The sequence below is a fragment of the Leucopleurus acutus genome (assembly GCF_964270905.1).
Source record: "Leucopleurus acutus genome assembly, chromosome: 9".
NCBI lineage: Eukaryota > Metazoa > Chordata > Mammalia > Artiodactyla > Delphinidae > Leucopleurus > Leucopleurus acutus.
The window spans coordinates 51,764,648-51,784,794 of record NC_139144.1 but is presented as its reverse complement, the minus strand read 5'-3'; the positions used below and the strand labels follow the sequence as shown (position 1 = coordinate 51,784,794).

General features: G+C 35.6%; 1 protein-coding gene across 1 annotated transcript; it reads right to left on the bottom strand.

Moving 5' to 3' along the window:
• Window positions 1–13,994: 13,994 nt before the first annotated feature.
• On the bottom strand, window positions 13,995–18,437 carry TFPI2 (tissue factor pathway inhibitor 2). The gene is made up of 5 exons (XM_082845855.1): window positions 18,322–18,437; window positions 17,864–18,046; window positions 16,455–16,634; window positions 15,089–15,259; window positions 13,995–14,759 (listed from the first exon to the last, which is right to left on the bottom strand). The coding sequence occupies exons 1-5, from the start codon at window positions 18,407–18,409 to the stop codon at window positions 14,677–14,679; spliced, it is 705 nt and encodes a 234-aa protein (XP_082701981.1). The 5' UTR covers window positions 18,410–18,437; the 3' UTR covers window positions 13,995–14,676.
• Between the last annotated feature and the right edge of the window lie 1,710 nt (window positions 18,438–20,147).

Sequence of the window (20,147 nt, the reverse complement as noted above, 5' to 3'; positions counted from 1 at the left end):
TTGCCCCTTTCTTGCCCTCATTTGAAATGATTGTTTCCAATTTTATTTTTTCTCTTTAACCCAACAGAATCATGTACCTTTACTTTCTTAGAATACTTTCATTCTACTCAGTTTACTTTCCACTTAAACATAATTTTTCAATTTATTTCTATCATATTTTAACCTCCTCCCCTAAAATTAGTGTTATCATTTTTTTCTTTTTTGCATGGATTTATTTGTATTTAACTACAGATTTCTACTTTTTTAATTCACTTCTTATTATATTTCAAATCTTCCATATAAAAAATTTCAAGTAATGGGAGCTTCCCTGGTGGCGCAGTGGTTGAGAGTCTGCCTGCCGATGCAGGGGACGCGGGTTCGTGCCCCGGTCCGGGAAGATCCCACATGCTGCGGAACGGCTGGGCCCGTGAGCCATGGCCGCTGGGCCTGCGCGTCTGGAGCCTGTGCTCCGCAACGGGAGAGGCCACAACAGTGAGAGGCCCGCGTACAGCAAAAAAAAAAAAAAAAAAAAAAAAAAATTTCAAGTAAGGAAAAACTTACAAAAAGAATATGGTGGAATTAATAAAGATAAAAGCAAAAGTTAATTTACTAGAACACATACAAATAGCAGAATCGTTTAATTGAGTATTTGTTTATTAAAAAGTATAATAAAGCTGTAATCAAGGATAAAATTAACAAAAGTTTTGTCTTTAAAAATCTGATGTAAATTTCATTGCTAAAAATTTTGAAAGCCTCCATCAAATTACTTTAAAGGAAAATATTGATTGCCAAAATCAGCCCAAGAAGTTATAGAAAGCCTGAATAAATCAAAAGTCATAAATAAAATGAAAAAAGTTGACAAAGAACTTCCTTTAAAAGAGTGCTAGGGGCTTCCCTGGTGGCACAGTGGTTAAGAGTCCGCCTGCCAATGCAGGGGAACGGGTTCGTGCCCCGGTCCGGGAAGATCCCACATGCCACAGAGCGGCTGGGCCAGTGAGCCATGGCCGCTGAGCTTGCGCGTCCGGAAAGGGTGCTAGGCTTTAGACAGTTTAATGTGTGAGTTAGTAAAACCATTCTTAACACAAATAAATAAATCTTATAATATTATAAAATCCCAGAGCATAGAAAAAGATAGACTGCTTTAGAATACACCTTTTTTAGTTTTTGGTCCAGCATATAACACTAATGCCAAAATTTGACAGAGCATTAGAAAGAGAAAAGCTACAGATTTTAGATAAAATTCCTTTAAAATGATCAAATTGAATTCAGAGCTATATTAAAAGCCTTAATGTTTATATAAGTTTTATTTTAAGAAGTTATACATAAGCTCATATTGAGATATCTATTAGATAATTTATCATATCAAAATTTCAAAGGAGAAAATATATCACATTTATTTGCTGAAAATCTGTGTAACTAGAACCATGATATATTCCTCGTATAAGGAAAAACCTCTTAGTAAATAAGGAAGATGATTATATTTCATTAATCTGATAAATATTAATTTCAAACCTGCAACCAGTGCATAGTTAACTATAAGACACAAAGTTTGTTGATAAAAGTCAGGAATACACAAATAGACTTTCCTTACTATTATGTATCATTGTTTCTGGAAATTTTAGGCAATGCAACAAGGCAAGAAAAAGAACAAAGAGTTTAGATATTAGTAACAAGGAGATACAATTGTTATTTGCAAATTTTGTGAAGCTCTGTAGAAAAACTTAAAAAATCAACTGAAATAGTATAACAGATAGTACAGCTTTATTGTGTTTGATTAATCAGAAAATAACTAGGCCAAAAATCATCTTTCCTATTTAACAGTAATTACCAGTTAGAATGTATGAATCATAAGATACTTTCACTAACACAAAAAACAAAAACTTTAAAAGCATGAAAAATAAACTTGAAATATAAAATAAATAAATAATGATGCACCAAGGAATGATTTTTTGTTATTCTGATGTAATACCCTACCAGAGAGGTGCATGTGTGTTTCACCCCTTTCTTCATCTTTAAGACAGTAACGATAACATATCTTTGAAGGAATCAGGTAGGTATTTAGGGCTGTCATCCCTAGAAAGGAGTGAGATGCATGGATTTATAGTAGCTATCCTTTGTTGGACCTAACTCCATTACAGGAAGAGAGGGTTTCATAAGCCTTTTATTTCCATAGGGCTTAAGAGATCATGGAATCCTGGAGAATTATTGGTACAGGCAGAAGGGCAGGGGTTACAGATGCCCCTATTGAAACATATCTGATTCCTTTCAGCCATAGTACCTCCAAAGAACACCTCAGGAGAGGGTGGCTGTGAGTGAGCCCATAAGGCCTGGATGTGCTTTAGGTGAGGAATATCGCTGACTTCAACATTAGGAAACAGGATATGGATTCAATCTGAGCCTAAATTGCTTTGTAGGACCAGTTTATTTGGACAAGTGGCTGAGAAAAACAACCACAGTACAGCATAGAGAAGCCAGGCAGAGTTGCAGATGATTGCCGATAGTGTATTCTCTTCTATAAAAGGATAAGTAGGGGTCATGGACAGAGAGGAGGCTTCTCCCTGTCTCTAAGTTGAATGTCTAGAGCTCTCATTTGCAGCTGAAGAAGGCTTCCATCTCCCAGTAATCTTAAACTATCCAAGTGAAGCAAGAGAATTCTCATAGATTTGTAGTGGACCATCTGTCTTGATAAGAGGACCTGGAAAAATTATAATATGATTTTACAAAATAGAGATAGAAATATGACCCTAAATGCATGCTTTGTGTTACTGACAAATTTCTTATATTACAGATGACAATTTTATTGCAAATGAAAGTATAGATATTATGCAAACCCAATTAATGGAATGGGGTTATATTTTTAGCTTGAAAAACAGATTCTGAAATTAACCTGGAAAATAAATGTATCCAAATAGTGAAGAAATTACTTTTAAAGAAGAATAAAACACTGTGATATTATTGTAAAAATCAATATAAATCTTTAGAAAAGAAAGTTAGGTAATAACCATTCATTTTCTAAGAAGGGCAAATACTGGTCTTCAGTAGTTAAATGTTTGAACTAATGACAATAATTTAGAAATATCCTGATTTTAAAGGTAATTGTCTCCTTGAAGCATAACTCATAATCTTGAGATAAGGCTAGCCTTGATTATTAGTTACAAGAAATGACATTTGCATACAAAAGTTCGATTTATAAAGTAACATTTTATTACAGCAATATTTGTTAAAAAGTTGTAAATAGCTTTGGTTGTTCACTTAAAATTGTAGACTACTATTTGAAACAAAAGTTTTTAGCAGGTAATCATTAAACTGATGGTATACCATCATTCATCTCACTCCAGTAAACGCAAGAAACAAAAAATGACTGAGAATATATTCTTTAAAATTATAGCTGAACAACTGCTCTATGTAAAAAAAAAAATGTATTTTACAAGTAAAAGTTATCTGAAAAGATTAACTTTAAAACACAATGCAGAAATCAATTTGTCATGAGAATTATAGTGCTGTGATTCAGATGAAAAATTTCCAGGAGAGGATGACTAAGACAGAGCTCTTCTGTATCAAATATAAAAGAACTGTTTAAGCAAAATATAAAATTAATATAAAATTAACCTCCATTTTAGTTTCAGAGGGGAATAGCTGGCCTCTACTGCAAAATTCTAATCTAGGACCGTATCAATTTGTATCTTTGCTGAAGAATTTATTAGCTTCAAATACTAGGTAAGATAAAGTTATAAGTGCAACTGTGGGGTTAAGGGGCTTAGGCTCTGAAGGTAGTGTCAACATATACAGTTGACCCTTGAACAACTCAGGGGTTAGGAGCACCCATGCCTATGCAGACAAAAGTCTGTATACTGCTATCTCTGCCTCAAAAACAAAGGAATTAATAAATGACTCACTCAAGGGCAGGAAGCAGAAACAGTTTAGATAGAATCAGAACTCAAACCCCAGTTCTTTTGATTCCACATAATGTGATCTCTAATCAAACAAACTTTTCCCCACACTTAGTTAATTCAAAGATCTGTAAAATTAAAATATATGTAGTATATTTATTGAAAAAAATCTGCATATAAATGGACCTGTGCAGTTCAAACCTGTGTTCAAGAGTCAACCGTAATTTATATTCTGTACACATTAAGAGTTATGAATGTAAAAATCAGAGTAAGTTTAAAAAAGAGAACAGGAAAATTGATCTGTGGTTCTTAAAACTTTAAATATTATTTCAGTTTTAAAAGTGTTTGTCAGATTTCCCTAGGATAATGGTGGTTACCTAAGTAATAATCTCTCTACATATCCTCCAAAGACTATATGGATCCATAAGGAGATATAATAAAACCACCCATAACTTACATCTAGAGCAAAACTAAGAGAAAGGTAACACACAAACTTCAATTTACATGTAATTGAGGAAATAATGTGAAGATTATGCCCCCAAAAGAGGAGAGTGTAGTGGGATCCTGCAGTTGGAGAAATACAGATAATATTACCCCAAGAAGAAGAGGGGTTTACCCAAACTGGAGTGTGAGATCTGGATCAAAGCCACGGCTGTTGGGGAATTGGGAAGGAGAAAAGACATGGAAGCTGCAGAACCAAAGGTGGCAGACTAGGGAAGACGTTGCTTAGGGTGGCAGTGAGACAACCGATAAGAAGTAAATAGCCCTTGGAGGCTTGATAGACTTGATAGTGAATGGTAAGAAGGAAGAAAATGATGGAAAGTAAGAATCTCATAGAAAGTTCAAGAATTACAGCAGTAGAAGACACACCACAGTGTAAAGTCTTTATAATTCTGTGCACCAGCAGAAAAGAGTATTCCTGAACTAAGAACCCTAGTAAGCCACCCAAACCCCTTGTAGTGCTCCGTGGGATGCTTGTTATTGTTGACTCAAGAATATCCAAGACATCAGGGGTCCCCAGCCCCGGGCCGGGCCGCGGACGGGTACCTGTTAGGAACCGGGCCGCACAGCAGGAGGTGAGCGGAGGGCGAGCAAGCGAAAATTCATCTGGCGCTCGCATTACTGCCTGAACCATCCACCATCCCCCACCCCCATCCCCACGCCTGCCCTGGTCAGTGGAAAAATTGTCTTCCACAAAACCGGTCCCTGGTGCCAAACAAAAACGCTGGGGACCACAGCAAGACACAAGCTGTTCAAAAGGAAAACACTAGATATAGAAAATAGGCCAAGCAAATCATGTGTATGTAGAAATAACAAAAGTGGCAAGAAGAAAAACAACTATAAAATATTTAAATTTGGGTCAATTTTGATATGTTACTCAGTAAATTATTAGACTCAAAAATTAAAGAACAAACCTCTGGGACTTCAGGCTAAAAGACCAAGTCACAGAGGAAAACAGATATCAACAATAGATTTCACAGCATTATTGGTCCTACCACCTTTTCACTCTCTCTCCCCTTGATGCTTTCCTTCCTCTTTTCATATAGCTTAAATTTCATAGATTTCAACATTAAATATAATGTTAACTGTAGGTTTTTGTGGGCATCCATTTTCAGATGAAGGAGGAGCTCTTCTATTCCTACTTTGTTGAGATTTTTTTTATCATGAATTGATACTGAATTTTATCAAATGCCTTTTCTGCATCTGTTAAGATGATTATGTGATTTGTCATTTATTTTGTTAATGTGGTCATTTACAATGATTGATTTTCTTATGTTGAAACTGTCTTACACCACTGGGACAAACTTCACTTAGTCATGATGTGTTGTATATTACTGCACTTGACTTTGTAATAGTTTGTTCAAGTTTTGTGCATCTATTCACAAAGAAGAAATTGGCCTATAATTTTTCTTCCTTGTAATGCCTTTCCCAATTAGTTTTAGTCTTGAAAAATGGGAAGTATTTCTTTTTTATTATCTTCTAGAAGAGATTTTGGAAGTTAGGATTATTTCTTATTAAAAGTCTGGGATAATTTACCAATGAATCATCCATCTGGGCCTGAAGTTTTCTTTGTGCTAAAGTTGAACTGTGGCTTCAAGTTCTTTAACAGATACGGGAACATCCAGAATGTCTTCCTATTTTCATGTTAGTTTTGGAAACAGGACCAGCTTAATGGGCGTGCATTCCATGTGGTCACATGCATTTACAAGGGTCCTGCTCTTGGTTTAATGTTTTATTGTCACCATCTTTAAATTCCTAATTAGTGTTTGAGCAAGGAATCTGCCATTCTCACTCTGTACTGGACCCCTCAAATTACATAGCTTTTCATGTTTTGTCTTTTTTTTTTTTGCCGTACGCGGGCCTCTCACTGTTGTGGCCTCTCCCGTTGTGGAGCACAGGCTCCAGACGCACAGGCTCAGCGGCCATGGCTCACGGGCCAAGCCGCTCCGCGGCATGTGGGAGCCTCCCGGACGGGGGCACGAACCCGCGTCCCCTGCATCGGCAGGCAGACTCTCAACTGCTGCGCCACCAGGGAAGCCCCGTCATTTTTGTTTTTAAAGGAATTTGCCTATTTCATCTGAGTTACCAAATGTATTGTTATGAATTTGTTAACAATATCCATTAATTCTATTTTCAACAACTTTGTGATTTGTAATATTGTCTGCTTTTCTATTTGTGATATTAATAATTTATGTTCTTTTTCTTTTCTTTAAAATCTTGCTATTAACAAAATACTTGATTAACATTTTTAAAGAAAAAATTTTGACTTTATTTTCTTAAAATTTATGTCTGTTTTCTAAACATTTTTATTGCTGTTATCTTTATTAACTTATATTCTTCTACATTTTTGGGGGGTGCTTAAATAATGTGTTTAATATGGTTAAATTTTCTAGTTTCTTGAGATGGAGGATTGGAACATTGATTTTCAATCTTTCTTCTCTTTAATTACTAATTTAGAAGTATAAATTTCCCTTTGATCACTATTTTAACTGCATCTCAGGTTTTTGATATGTCAGATTTATTTTCACTTAGCTGAAATCTATTCCATTGTGATTTCATCTTTGGCACATGTGTTATATAATAGTATGTGTTTAATTTCCAAACACTCAGAGATTTTCCAACCATCTTTCTAACTTTCTAGTTTAATTTTGTAATCAGGGAATATATATATATATGTGATTTTGATTCTTTGGAATAGATTGAGACTTACCTATGGATCAGCAAGTGGTCCACTTGGTAAATATTCCATATATACTTACAAACAATGTTTATTCTGAATCTGTTGGGTATAGTGTTATTTAAATTTCTTATTTCATTAATTTTTCCTACTTTTTCATTTATTGAAAGAACTGTGTTAAAATATCAAATTATATAAATTACAATTATAGATATGTCTATTTCTCCTTTTAGTTATCTCTGTTTTCCTTTCATATATTGAACTTTTTATTAGACATGTAGACATTTATAATTATTATATCCTCCTATTGATTAAATTGAACCTTTTTATCACTGTGAAAGTCCCTCTTTATTTAGGCTATTCTCCTTGTCTCAAAATCTTTGTCTGAGATTAATAAACTATTTTGGTTAGTAGTGTTTATATGGTATACCTTTTCTTTATTTTCAGTTATTTATAACATGTATATAAAGCATGTGTCTTGTAAACAGTATTGAGTTGAATCCTGGATTTTTGTTTGTTTTTTAATTCAATATGACTATTTCTTCCTTTAATTGGAGTGTTTAGCCAACTTATATTTAATAATATTACTTAGATAGTTGGGTTTAAGTCAGCTATCTTGCCACTGTTTTCTAATTGTCCCATCTTTTGTTTCTTCATTTCTTTTTTCCTGCTTTCCTTTGGATTAATCATTATTCCATTTTTCCTATTAGTCCATTCTTTCCTCTACTCACTTTTTAGCCCTATCTGTTTTGTTATTCTTTCACCAATTACCCTTAACTTACTGTATGTATTCTAGCTAGTAAGTTGTAATACTCCCCAAAGTATACAAGAAGCTGAGAAAAGTTTAATTCCATTAACCAACACTCCTACCTTTGGTGCTATTAATTCCATATATCTAAAACCTACATGTTTTAACTTCATAAGATATAATACTCAATACTTTTAAACAGAATATTCATTTATAGTTTTTCACACTTCTATCTTCTAGTGCTCTCATTCCATTCTGGGATCATTTTCCTTCAGAATTTCCATTAATGTTTTCTGTAGTGCAGATCTGCTGACAACACATTCTCTTGGCTTTTGTTTATATGTAAACATCTTCATTTATCCTTCCATTTTGAAGGATGTTTTTGCTGGGTGTACAATTATTGGTTTGCAGGTTTTGTTTGTTTAGCACTTTAAAATGTTAATCTGTCATTTTCTGACTTCCATAGTTTCTGTTGAAATATCATCAGTCATCAGTCTTTTTGATGCTCATTTGGAGATACTTGTTTTTTTCTAGTTACATGAAGATTTTCAATTTGTTTTTAGTTTTCAGAAGTTTGACTGAGATGTGGCCAGTTGTATTTTTCTTTGAATTTTTTCTGTTTGGAACATGTAGAGCTTCTTGAACATATAGTCATATGTTTTTAGTTAGGAGAAGTTCTTAGCCAGTAATTTTTCCAATATTGCTTCTTTTCATATTCTCTATAATAATTCTTATAGTACATAACACTTTCCTTATCACTTTGTTCAAAATGTTGCAGTGTTTTATTGAGGAAATATCTCACAATCTACTGGGCTTTGGCACAAATATCATACTTCCTGATTTCTTGTAAGGATGTCACATAATCCATTTAAGAGTTGAGAAAGTGCTAAATGAATCCTGCTTAATGACATATCATGAAATAATGTAGCTTCACAATCCAACTTGCAGAGGAAAACCAAAATAACATCACTATTTACACAAATTGGAAGAAGATATCTGTAAATCATAACTAACAAAAGATTCTTACCCAGAATACATAAAAATATACAAATTAATGATACAGAGTCAAAGGGAAAAATGGAAGAAATACAAATGGACAATTTATAGAAGAGGAAATGAGAATGGCCAACAAATATAAAAAAATGATTCTCAGCATCATTACTAATCAGGAAAATAAAAATTAAACAACAGTGAGGTACAATTTCTCACTTATGAATGGCAACAATTAAAGACTTTGACAGTGTTCAGTGTTGTCAAAAACTTGAAGAAATAGAAATTTGTATACATTGGTGCTTAGTGGTACTAATATTTTGGTGAGTGATTTGGCAAAATACAGTAAGTTGAAGATGAACGTGTCTTTAACTAGCAATTCCACTTCCAGGTCCCTGTGTGTGTAATATGAGATATGTATATAAACATTTGTTATTATATTGCTTATAAAAGCAAAAATTTGGGAATATACATCAATAGGGAAATGGATGAATATACTGTATTCATGTACTGGAATAACATTGTGTAGTCAAAATAAATGAAGCAGATCTACATGAAACAATGTGGATTTATAGACTATACCTAAAACATAATGGTAGCAATGCATGATGACAATGGATACATAGTGTGACATCATAAATAATTTTAAAATGTGTAACAATACTTCATATTGGTGTGGGTGAGTATATTCATAATACAAGCATTAAAATATGCACAGAAAGTATATACTCCAACATTAGGAGAGCAGTTACTTCTCAGGAGAGTAAGGGAGAGATGGGATGACAGAGGAACATTTGAGTCTTAAGCTCTATTTGCCACATCTCATTTCTTAAAATAGAAAAAGCACCTGAAACAAATCTGGCAAACTCCTATCATGTATTTTAAATTGGGTCAGTTATAATGTTTTCTGTAATTTTCTATGTTTGAAACAATTCATTATTAAAAATTTGATTATAAAATATTAGCTCTATTTTTATGTTAACGTTGTAAGCTAAGTTTAAAGGGAAGTATTAACCTTTAATGAGAGAAAATGTATAATATTTTTAAGTGCAACATTTAGTAATAATCTTGGAAATACCAGTTAAAATAATGATTAGATACCACTTAATTATAAAGAAGTGATTTATTTTTCTGTTTATTTTAAACCAAATTGTTGGACATTTGCATAGATTCTTAGGTGGGGATAAATTGATTTAACTTTGTAATGCAGTTTGTTAGTATATACTGAGAGCATAAAAATGCTCATATCTCTTGACTAAGTTATTTCTCCCTCAAGGAGACAAATATTGTTAATCACTTAGTGGTAAAATATTGGATTGTTTTTATTTTTATCCTTATATTTTTCTTTTATTTTCTATATATTATACAGTGAGTATGATAATATATTTTAAAATGAAAAAAACCTATTAATTTTGCTTGAAAAACCCGAACACCCTAACAATAAAACTCCTGGGAAAATAATTAAATACTGTGTTAGAGTGACTGGGAATTGTATTGGGTATAGCCAAGCCCACAGAACAGATGGTTAAACCTGCTTGAGGAGGGTCAAGGAATGCTGTGCCAACAAGAAGATTCAACTTGTCAAGTAGTTCTTAAGGAGGGATGGATACTATTTGCAAAGGAAAATTAAACATTCTAAGGCATAAAACTGTGTTCCTCACGTGTCATGCAAGTATAGGTTTTAATCATTTGGATCCAGTGTTTTTAATGTACATCTTTGAGTGCCAACTCAAACCACTAAATCAAAACCCCTGGGCATGGGGCTTAGGAGTCTGTACTGTGCCTGGCTGCCCAGATGGCTCTCATGCACAAAATATAATAACTGTATTATAGAAAAATAAAGCACTATGCTTTGGAAATTGAACACAATTTAGTGCAACTGAATTGTAGGTTATAGATGATGGTGTAATCGGGGAGATGAAGCTGGAGCAGAATGTCATGGTCTACTTGTATGAAGTCTTAAATGACATACTAGGGGCTTGGACAGTAACATGAAGATTTAATAGGAAACCACTAAAGAGTGTTTTTTTTTTGTTTTAGGGTTTTTTTTAGAATTTTATTTATTTTTTTATACAGCAGGTTCTTATTAGTTATCCATTTTATACATATTAGTGCATATATATCAATCCCAATCTCCCAATTCAACCACTAAAGAGTTCTAAGCAGAAGAGTAACCTGATAAGATTATTTTTTTTTAAGAAAGATTACCCTGGCCTTAGTGTGGATGATTGGATATGGAGCAGACATAGGCAGGGAGGAAACTTGGGAGAATGTTTTAATTTTCTGGAGTAAGATAAGGAGGATTAGAATAGGTTTGAATAGATACACTTGGCGACCAATTGATACAAGAGTGAAGGGAGAAGAAATAATTGTAGATGATTTTGATTCCCACATTTACTTGCCTCCATCTCTATATTTATGACAGAATATATAGACAACAAATATTTAAAGCTACAACTCTGCACTTTTCTATTTTTTCTTATTTTTATCACAAGACATTTCTTTTTTCTTTTTTTTTTTTAGAAACATGAAGCTTCTAAAGACAAGCTTCTATGACCACTCTTACAATACAGGGAAGGACATGCCAAAGGACAGTCCCTTACTAAATAACATCATTAGCTAAATGTCTACAAGACTGTTGGCAGAGATAACATGTACACTTGGAGGTACCATGATCCAGGCAATCTAGAAGGCTCCACTGCAGTTTCTGTCGGTGAACATGTGACAATGTGTGTGCATAAGTGGTAGTCCAGAGTAATTTTTTTCAGTAAGAGGCTGTGATATTCGAAAGCTAGCCATTCCTTTTTTTGTGTCACGGAATGAGACATTCCTTTTAAACAGCTGTCTGGTAAAATCACAGTAGTGACCTGTCTTCAAGCTGATTGTGGCAAAAAGGAATTTCCCTTCAACTGCAGAATGTCCTACGACAGTTCTGTTTATTTCGTCATTAGATTAAAATGGCAGAGGTTTGGGCTATTAGAACAGTTATATCAGAAAGTCTACCTCCTACCCTTGCTGAGCAGAAAGCTGTAGCTGTAAACTAAGTCAGGTCCATGATCCCCAAAGGGCTTTGGTCCCAGGGTGGGTTAAAGTCAACAAATAAATCAAGCTTCCCTGTAGTGCTTGAAACCCCCTAACCACCATGCCCAGAGGCTCTGTATCGCTCACTCGACAACCCCAGAGCACACACAAGATCCTTCTGCTATAGTCATTCTCAGAAACCACCAAAAGCAGTCATAAATACAGGCCTTATTCAACTGAAAACCTTTTAATGACAGGCTTTTTGTTGTTGTTACATCTCATACTCTATAAAAGCACTGTCTCCTCTTTTTCCTCCTTTTAAAATTTGTTTTGGTTTGTTGGAGAAACTAGGATATTTGTCCTGTAGAATGTCCAATATTATGTATTTGGCTGATTGACTTTCCCTGGTTTCTTCCAACTTGCTCCTTTACCCACCAAGAGTACCTTACAATCTGGCAATATGATAGACAGTAAGCTCTAGAGACTGGCCTAACTTCAGGTTTAATTTTTTCTCTCTTTCTTTCTGAAAGATTACTTTATCAGAAAGGGTGTACACTTCTTATTGCATCACATCCAGAAGTGAATAATGTCTGTTGGCACACTTTTAGTAATGTTAAAATTATCCATGGGTTCGGAGACATTAGTCTGATTTCTCCATGATACTGTTCCCCATCAATCTTTCATGCCATGGTTTCAGCATCCACAGATGATCATTACCTAGATGCATACTTCATTAGGGGTATCTTCTAACATTTTATTGCATGTATTAGGTGGGATTCTTCTATGAGTAACTTTCTCTCATACACTATTTAGTTGTTAAGACTAAATAAAAAAGGATAAGTACTTTAGTATTTTTCTAATTCATCAGTTTTCAGAGTAATGAGATAATGCCCTAGCAACCTCTAAGAGTCACCAAGGAGGTGTATGTGTAATTATTAACTCATGTTATATTCACATTTATATACTTATATATTTGTGGTCATTTTTTGTTTTGATGCTCATATTGCCTCATTTTAGGTCAGTGGAAGTCCCCTAATGTTACTCTTCTGTTTTTGTGACGTGATTCATTAGTCTTTTTTTTTTTTTAATTCATTAGTCTTTGATAGTTTCCTTGCTTTACAGCGTAAGATGGCCCAGGTTCATCTTACACATTTCCTGTCCCAGACCTAGACTCAGCAAGTTCTGGTTTCTTTTAGTGACCATAATCTGGACGGTAGGTGTACTTACTCCTACTGGATTGTCAAAAGACTTTTCAATGAAAGGGTGGCAAATACATTTTTATAGAATATATAATATAGTATTCTATGTATGATAGGTTCAAAATAACAGTATTACTAATCAGACTAAAAAATGTATTTTTAGATATCTTCAGAATTTATTTGACTCTTAGATTATATCCTCCAAAAGATACAGAGTCAAAATACTAGTTTTGAAAGTCACTGAAAATAATTATATACCCTTTTTGTAGTTATGCCGCTATTTGATATTCATTTAGGTTCAATTGTTTTGTCTTGTTTCCAGTTTTAGAAGGAATGCTTTTTATTCTTTTTGATTTAATTTTGTTTTTTAATTACACAAAATATTTACATGATCCAGGATCAAAATTATTGTAAGGTACATTCACATAAATTTCACTTCCATACCTGTCCAATCCTTTGTCTCCTACCTCATCTTATAGGTAAACATTTTTAATATCTTTGTATCTTCTGTGATTTGTGTGTGTGTGTGTATTTATTCATATTGTTCTAGACCCTGTTTTTCTTTAATGTATCCTGAGGATCAGATGATATCCACATATAGATAATTTGCTGATTTTTCATCCATAATTTCTTCAACCAACCCCCTATTGATGAGTATCTGGTTTGTTTCCAGTTTTCAGTTATTCCAAATAATATATCAACTACAGCATATTAGCATTTTGGGGTTTTTTTTTGGTCACAATACCTTTGGGATAGATTTTTAAAGGAGGGATTGCTCAAGAAAAGGGCAAATGTACTTATAATTTGGCCATATCAGGGGCATACTTTTAAACATTAATCTTGCCAAGAAAATGTAGGAATTTAAAAAAATCTTGTTGTTACAGAGAAAGAAAAAAACTGTTTAAAATGGGATGATCATATTTATCAGAAATATTTTATTAGTGGAATTTAAATTATTAAATTTATGCATTGTCTCTGGTATAGTATAAATAAGCACCTTGAACAGTACAAAAATTTTAACAACTTAATGCTGAGTGGGGATGGATGGATAGCTGAAGAGAGAGAGAGACAGAGAATCCTCCCACCCCTACCCGAGGAGTGCATTTCTGGTTGTAATTACTTTACTGGCTTTTTAATTCAGTCAAAAAAGTTACTTTATTATCTTTTAAAATGACACTGTAGAAATAGAAGTAAGTTAGCAGTGTCTACATAGTAGCATTTGTAACATTTTTTGAAGTGTTGGTAAGTCTGCAAGTTTGTCTCCGTGGCCCCAAAATATAATCTAACTTTTAAATGCAAAATTAAATATATTTGCTGGTCCTTTTTATAATCCTATGTGTTAAAAGAATATAATTATATTGTCTTATATTTTTCAGTTACTATCATCTTCTGAAATCAGGGAGAGCAACCCCAAGAACTGGGTGAGTCATATTTGCTTTTATATCTTATGCACAGCAAGAATTTAACCTCATAAAAAAATAGTTGAACATTAAATTTAAAATAATAGATTCGCATTTGAATAGCAGCTAGTTATGTATAAAAAATACACAAATTTAAAAATATAAGAACTGGTGAATAAATCACTAATGATTCGCTTACTTGTGTTACCATATTATCCTTCAGATATAATCATAAAGGCATTCACAAGATGACATACAGAAAAAAAAAGGGTTAAAATTGCTTCTTCTTAATTTTCAGTCTTCTACTTGCAAAGAGAAGCTTTGGCATCTTCTTGTTCTTTCCCTTTTTCAAGGCTAAGGTCAACAAAATAAAAATAAACATCATATTACCCAGTCTGTAGGCTCGCTATAAATCACCACTTACAACATGCTTACAAACTCACCTCATCTTAATTTTAATGATTATAAAGTCAATTTTACTCACTATCCACTTAGTCAATAACACTCTACCTAGCCAGTATAAGCACTTTGACAAAACTGACCAGTACTAAAGTGCTGTCTATGTAGAAGCAGTCTAGAAATGGCAATATGTTATTAGTAAAATGGATACATCAAAATATAATTTTGCTTATGAGTTATTTATAAAGTTAGTTTAAAAATTGAATAAGAAAAAAATCCACTACCTTTTACACAAATGCGTTTGCAGTCCTTCACGTTAACAAAGTTATTGTTATTCCCTCCACAGCCAGTATAGGTGAAGGCCTCACAGGCTTTGTGTCTTGGATTAAAATAATAGCGAGTTGCATTAGCAGAGCATAGTCCCTCATCTTTTGGACTATAGCAAAATGATGGACCTTAATGAAAAAGAAAATAAAATTAAAAATGCAGTAATAGCAGATTTACTAAACTGTGCTGATTACTGAAGTAACTGAAGAAAATCTAATCCCATAGAAGCTTCGTTCTGAATCCAAAATATACTACGCCATTTAAAAAGTGTGCCTTGAATTTCAAAACAGCTTACATGCCATATTCTGTTAACTCTAAATTTTTATAAAGTGGACAGAATATCAAGCTATATCCTTGTATCGTTTGAATGTGTAAAGAAATTAAACCCGAAAAACAGATATGGACAGGTAAAAATGGGCTACATTTCATGGGAAAATATGTGACATGCTTTGGTAAACTCTCTTGTGTTGGTAGTTTTATTTTAAATGTTTTTATCAGCTCTCCTTCCATAATTAATCAAGAATACATGTATCTAATTCCCAGGTAGCCACTGGAACACTTACATTTACATAAACAATTTAAAAGAACGCCAGCAAGAACCATCTCCTCATTAATTCAAGATTTTGCATATTCAACACTGTATAGCTACAGAGCTTTATCAAAGTCTCTGCCAAAGCAAGTTTTCCTTGTTTGTTGAACTTATTTATCTCTGTGTACGTGTCTCTGCTATGCCTACGGAAAATGCCTGTACAAACATTACATACTACCCAAGTAACCCATGGTTTTAGGGATTGTGTGGGGGGAATGTAGGTAAGCAATGGGGAAGAGAGAAAAGAGGGATAGAGATCAATTTGTGCTACAATTTGTAACTACTAAAGAACACAGAAATCTAACCAAAAACTTTAGAAATTTTCAGGTTTCACCATGAAGTCTTTCTATCACACTATCTCATATATACAACTGATTTCATACAAACCTGAGGTCATGTCATTAATGAAGATTGTAATTTTTACGTGTAAATTACGTAGATGAGAAATAGTTCTAAAGAAACAATTCAGAAGAGGAAGCAAAACTTGAATCATAGCTTTGTCACTTTCCAGCCCTGAGAACTTGGCAAGTTGTTAACTTCTAGCTTCTACTCTAATATGTAGAACAGGGGATAATAATACTCCCTCACAGGGCAATAGTGTGAAGATTGATATCATATTATATGTGAAATCACCAGAACACAAACCATGTTCATTCCACATCAAATTGTTAACTTTTTCACCCTAAAGCCTTAATAAAGAAATGAAATAGAAACACTGTAAAAAGAATATTTACCTTTCTTTGGTGCACAGAAGCCCATACAAGTAGCTTCATCCGGGAACCGGTTCTCACTGCTGTGACACCCGCCAGATATGAATTTTTCACATGCCATGGAACTTAGATTGAAGAAATACACTTCTCTGAGCTCCCCACACTGCCTCTTACTGACTTCCAACCGGCAAATCTTGGGAACTTCTAGGACAAGAAGAGCATAAAACAATGTTAGTAAAAATTTAACCTTCTTGGTATTACTTTCAGAACTTTACTGTATTTTCAGAAACAACTGGTGGTGGCCAGGGTGGAGTGGGGGAAGGCATCATATTTAGTGCTGGGCTAGTAAACCCCCAAAAGACTGCCCACTAGTCCAGTTAGAGTGAGACCTTGTATCCCTGGGTCCAGAATCCACAGATTCAACCAACCCCAGACAGAAAATATTCAGGAAAAAAAATTCCAGAAAGTTCAAAAAAAAAAAAGCGAAACTTAAATTTGTCCTATGGTGGCAACTATATGCCTAGCATTTATGTTGTATTAGGCATTATAAGTAATCTAGAGATGATTTAAAGTATAAGGGAGTATGTGCATATGTTATAGACAAACGCTGTGGATTTTGGTATGGGTGGGGTGGGGTCCTGGAACCAATCCCCACAAACACTGAGAGGCAACTGGATTCGGCTTTTTTTTTTTTTTTTTTAACAGTGTCTCCAGACTTGGCTCGGCTATGATAAATTTTCAACTTCATTGGAAAGACTATTCTCTCAGAGTATTCTGATTGTTTCTACATATGAAGTTAATCAAACTTATTCGTAGGAATACACATTTTTCCCTGGCTCAATTCCTTGAATAGCAGAGCCCCAGGTTCTGTTACAGGCCTTAACAGAGATAATAAACATAATTAAAATAAAATCGAAAACAGCATCGTGAATCTCCACTATATCTCTATACTAATCTAAGACCTGATGGGGTATCGGGGACAAAAATAAGGTTATAATTAGCTAAATCACACTTTAATAACAAAATCCACTAAAAGTATTTCAGATTGATAGATAGTGGACACGAGAAAATGCTATTCTCAAGGAGCATAAAAACCATAGGTTTAGAACTATAATAAATACAGAAAAGCCCTTATGTTGCACCTAATACATTATACTCTTGCAGTGTTACGTCTTACTGGTGAAATCTTTTCCTGAGTATGCACACGCAGTGAATTATGATAAATGCCAGTTAGGAGAGAGGAGATGTCTTAGGCGTTGTAAACTTTGTGATCACTTGTGGTAAACTGAAAAGCATTAAAAGCCTTAATATTTGAGAAAATTCAGGCTAAAACTTACTGTAGAAGATGGGATCTGGAAAATAAGCTAAGTTACTACTAGCCCTTCAGTGCAAGGAGCAGCACAAGAGTCCTGAGTGTGCGTGCGAGCACTTACTCTGTATCCTCCAGCAAGCTTCATCGCAGGCCTCCCAAGTTTCGAAATTGTTGGCATTGCCCTCGCAGCCCCCATACATGAACTCGCGGCAGCTCTGCGTATACCTGTCATAGTAGTAACTGGGGATCCGGGCCCGGCAGGGCCCTTCGTCCGGGGGTAGGAGGCAGATCTCCGCGTTATTTCCTACAGGAGGGGCAGAAGGAGAGCCAGAGAGTGAGAGAAGGAGGTCAGCCACATCTCCGCGGAGGGAGAGGCTTCCCGGGGAGTTCTGTCCCGGCAGCTTCCCAGCACAGCAGAAGGGCATCTGCAGAGAAAGTGCAAACTTGGGTGCAAGTGCCCCGTTGCGTGGTGCACGGCAGGGATCGGGGAAAGCGGGGCACAGAGAGCGAGTGCAGGGGTCCGCGGAGCCCTCGCCGCCTGGCCGGGGCGATAAGGGGGTCCCCTGGGCAGGGAGATACCTGGCGGCGCTTGAGGAGCATCTCCCAGCGCAGTTCCCACCAGGAGCAGCGGCAGAACCACCAGCTGGAGGGGGCGAACAGAGTACATGGTGTCTGGATTCAAGCCGCCCGTGGGGTGAGGCGTCCCCAGAATGTGCCAGCGGGAGGAAGGTGCACAGCGTCCAACCTCGAGGCAGTCTGAGTTCCAGCGTGGTGGGTGCCGCTGCTTTATGTAGGGTGAGCGTCCTTCTGACCCGGGACAGGGCGGAGCGTGCCTTTGCGGAGCCTGGAGGGGAGACTGATTCATGCCCTGAGAGCGCTGACCCTGCCGCCCCCTGGACGCTGGAGAGTGTGTGCGGCGGGGGGTGGGGGGTGGGGGGTGGGGGGGGTGGGGGTGGGGGGGGTGGGGAGAGGAATTCCCCACCAAGTTGAACCTGCCTCCCAAACTTTCTCCAGTGGCCGAGCGGGGATGACCAGATGGGGCATTGTGTCAGAGATGGGAAGTCCACAGGCTAGAGGGAAATGACCTGGGTGTGATTGCACAAGGTTCCAACTTGCAGCATCACGCTGAAGCTTGAATCCACACTTTGAAAGCACAAAGTCCAGGTCTTTGAAGGGCAGAAAGTGTGAAATTCACAGGGCCAAGGGGAGCTGGGCTCATTGCATTAGACCCTTTAATAGAAATTTAAGTATATGTATTTCTTTACATTTATACATAGATATACACATTCATATTTCAATCGAGCTCTAATTTACATTTCATAAAAGGTTCATAATATTACAGTTGGATCAGTTTTGACAACTATATATACGCTTGTAATCACCACTCCAATCAAGAATTAAACATTTCCATCACCCCAGAACATTCTCTCATACCCTTTCCCAGTCAATCCTTCCAACCCCAGGCCAGGGGCAGCCATTCTGAGCACCACAGATTGGTTTCACCTGTTGTAAATCTCATGCAAATGGCATCATAAGATATTTACTGTTTTGTACTTCTTTTACTCCATTACTGTTTTTAAGACACACATGCTATTGTAGAGTTTGTTCCTTGTAAGTGTTGAGCAGCCTTCCAATGTATAAGTATACAACAAAGGTCCTATTATTGGACATTTGTGTTATTTCTATTTGGGGCAACTATGAATAAAGCTGCTTTGTGTGTGCAAACAACTTTTATTACTCTCAAGTAAAATATTTTAAAATATTAGAAACTGCCAGACAGTTTTCCAGAATGATTATACCATTTTACACCGCCATCAGCTATGTGTTAGTGTTTTAACTATGTTTTTGGAGCTGGAACATGAAAGTCCAAAGAGAGGTGGCCTTAGGGGGGATCCTGAAGCTTTGGCCAGATCAGCCCCTTCCCATACATTTCTTAGTGTCAGTGCATCTATTATAGTTAATTGTTCCTTTGATATATTAGCCTGAGCCTAACTTTTTATCTATACAAAACAAATTATCTACACTGGGATTTTACATGAAATATCAAGGATATTTTTGGAGAACATTTTAATGGGTTCTCTTGATGAATGTGTCTTCCCTTCCTCCCCCTTTTCCTCTTGCTCTATTTAATATTCTTAAGGGAATAATTATCCTTGGCTTCTCCTAAAGATACTGGAGGGAGTTTACAGGAATTCTCTTTCAAGTTTCTGAGAATCTCTGTGCTCACAGTGAGTTAATAGTCTGGGATGTTTTCACACTATAACCCCTTGGGCCAGTTTTCAGTTATCCTGATGTCATGACAGAGAACCATATTCCTAGGAAAACTAACCTGGTCTGGAAATACTGTGTCATTTATGCTGTCAGATTACTAGATATCTATGATTAAGAATGACAGAGATGTAAGG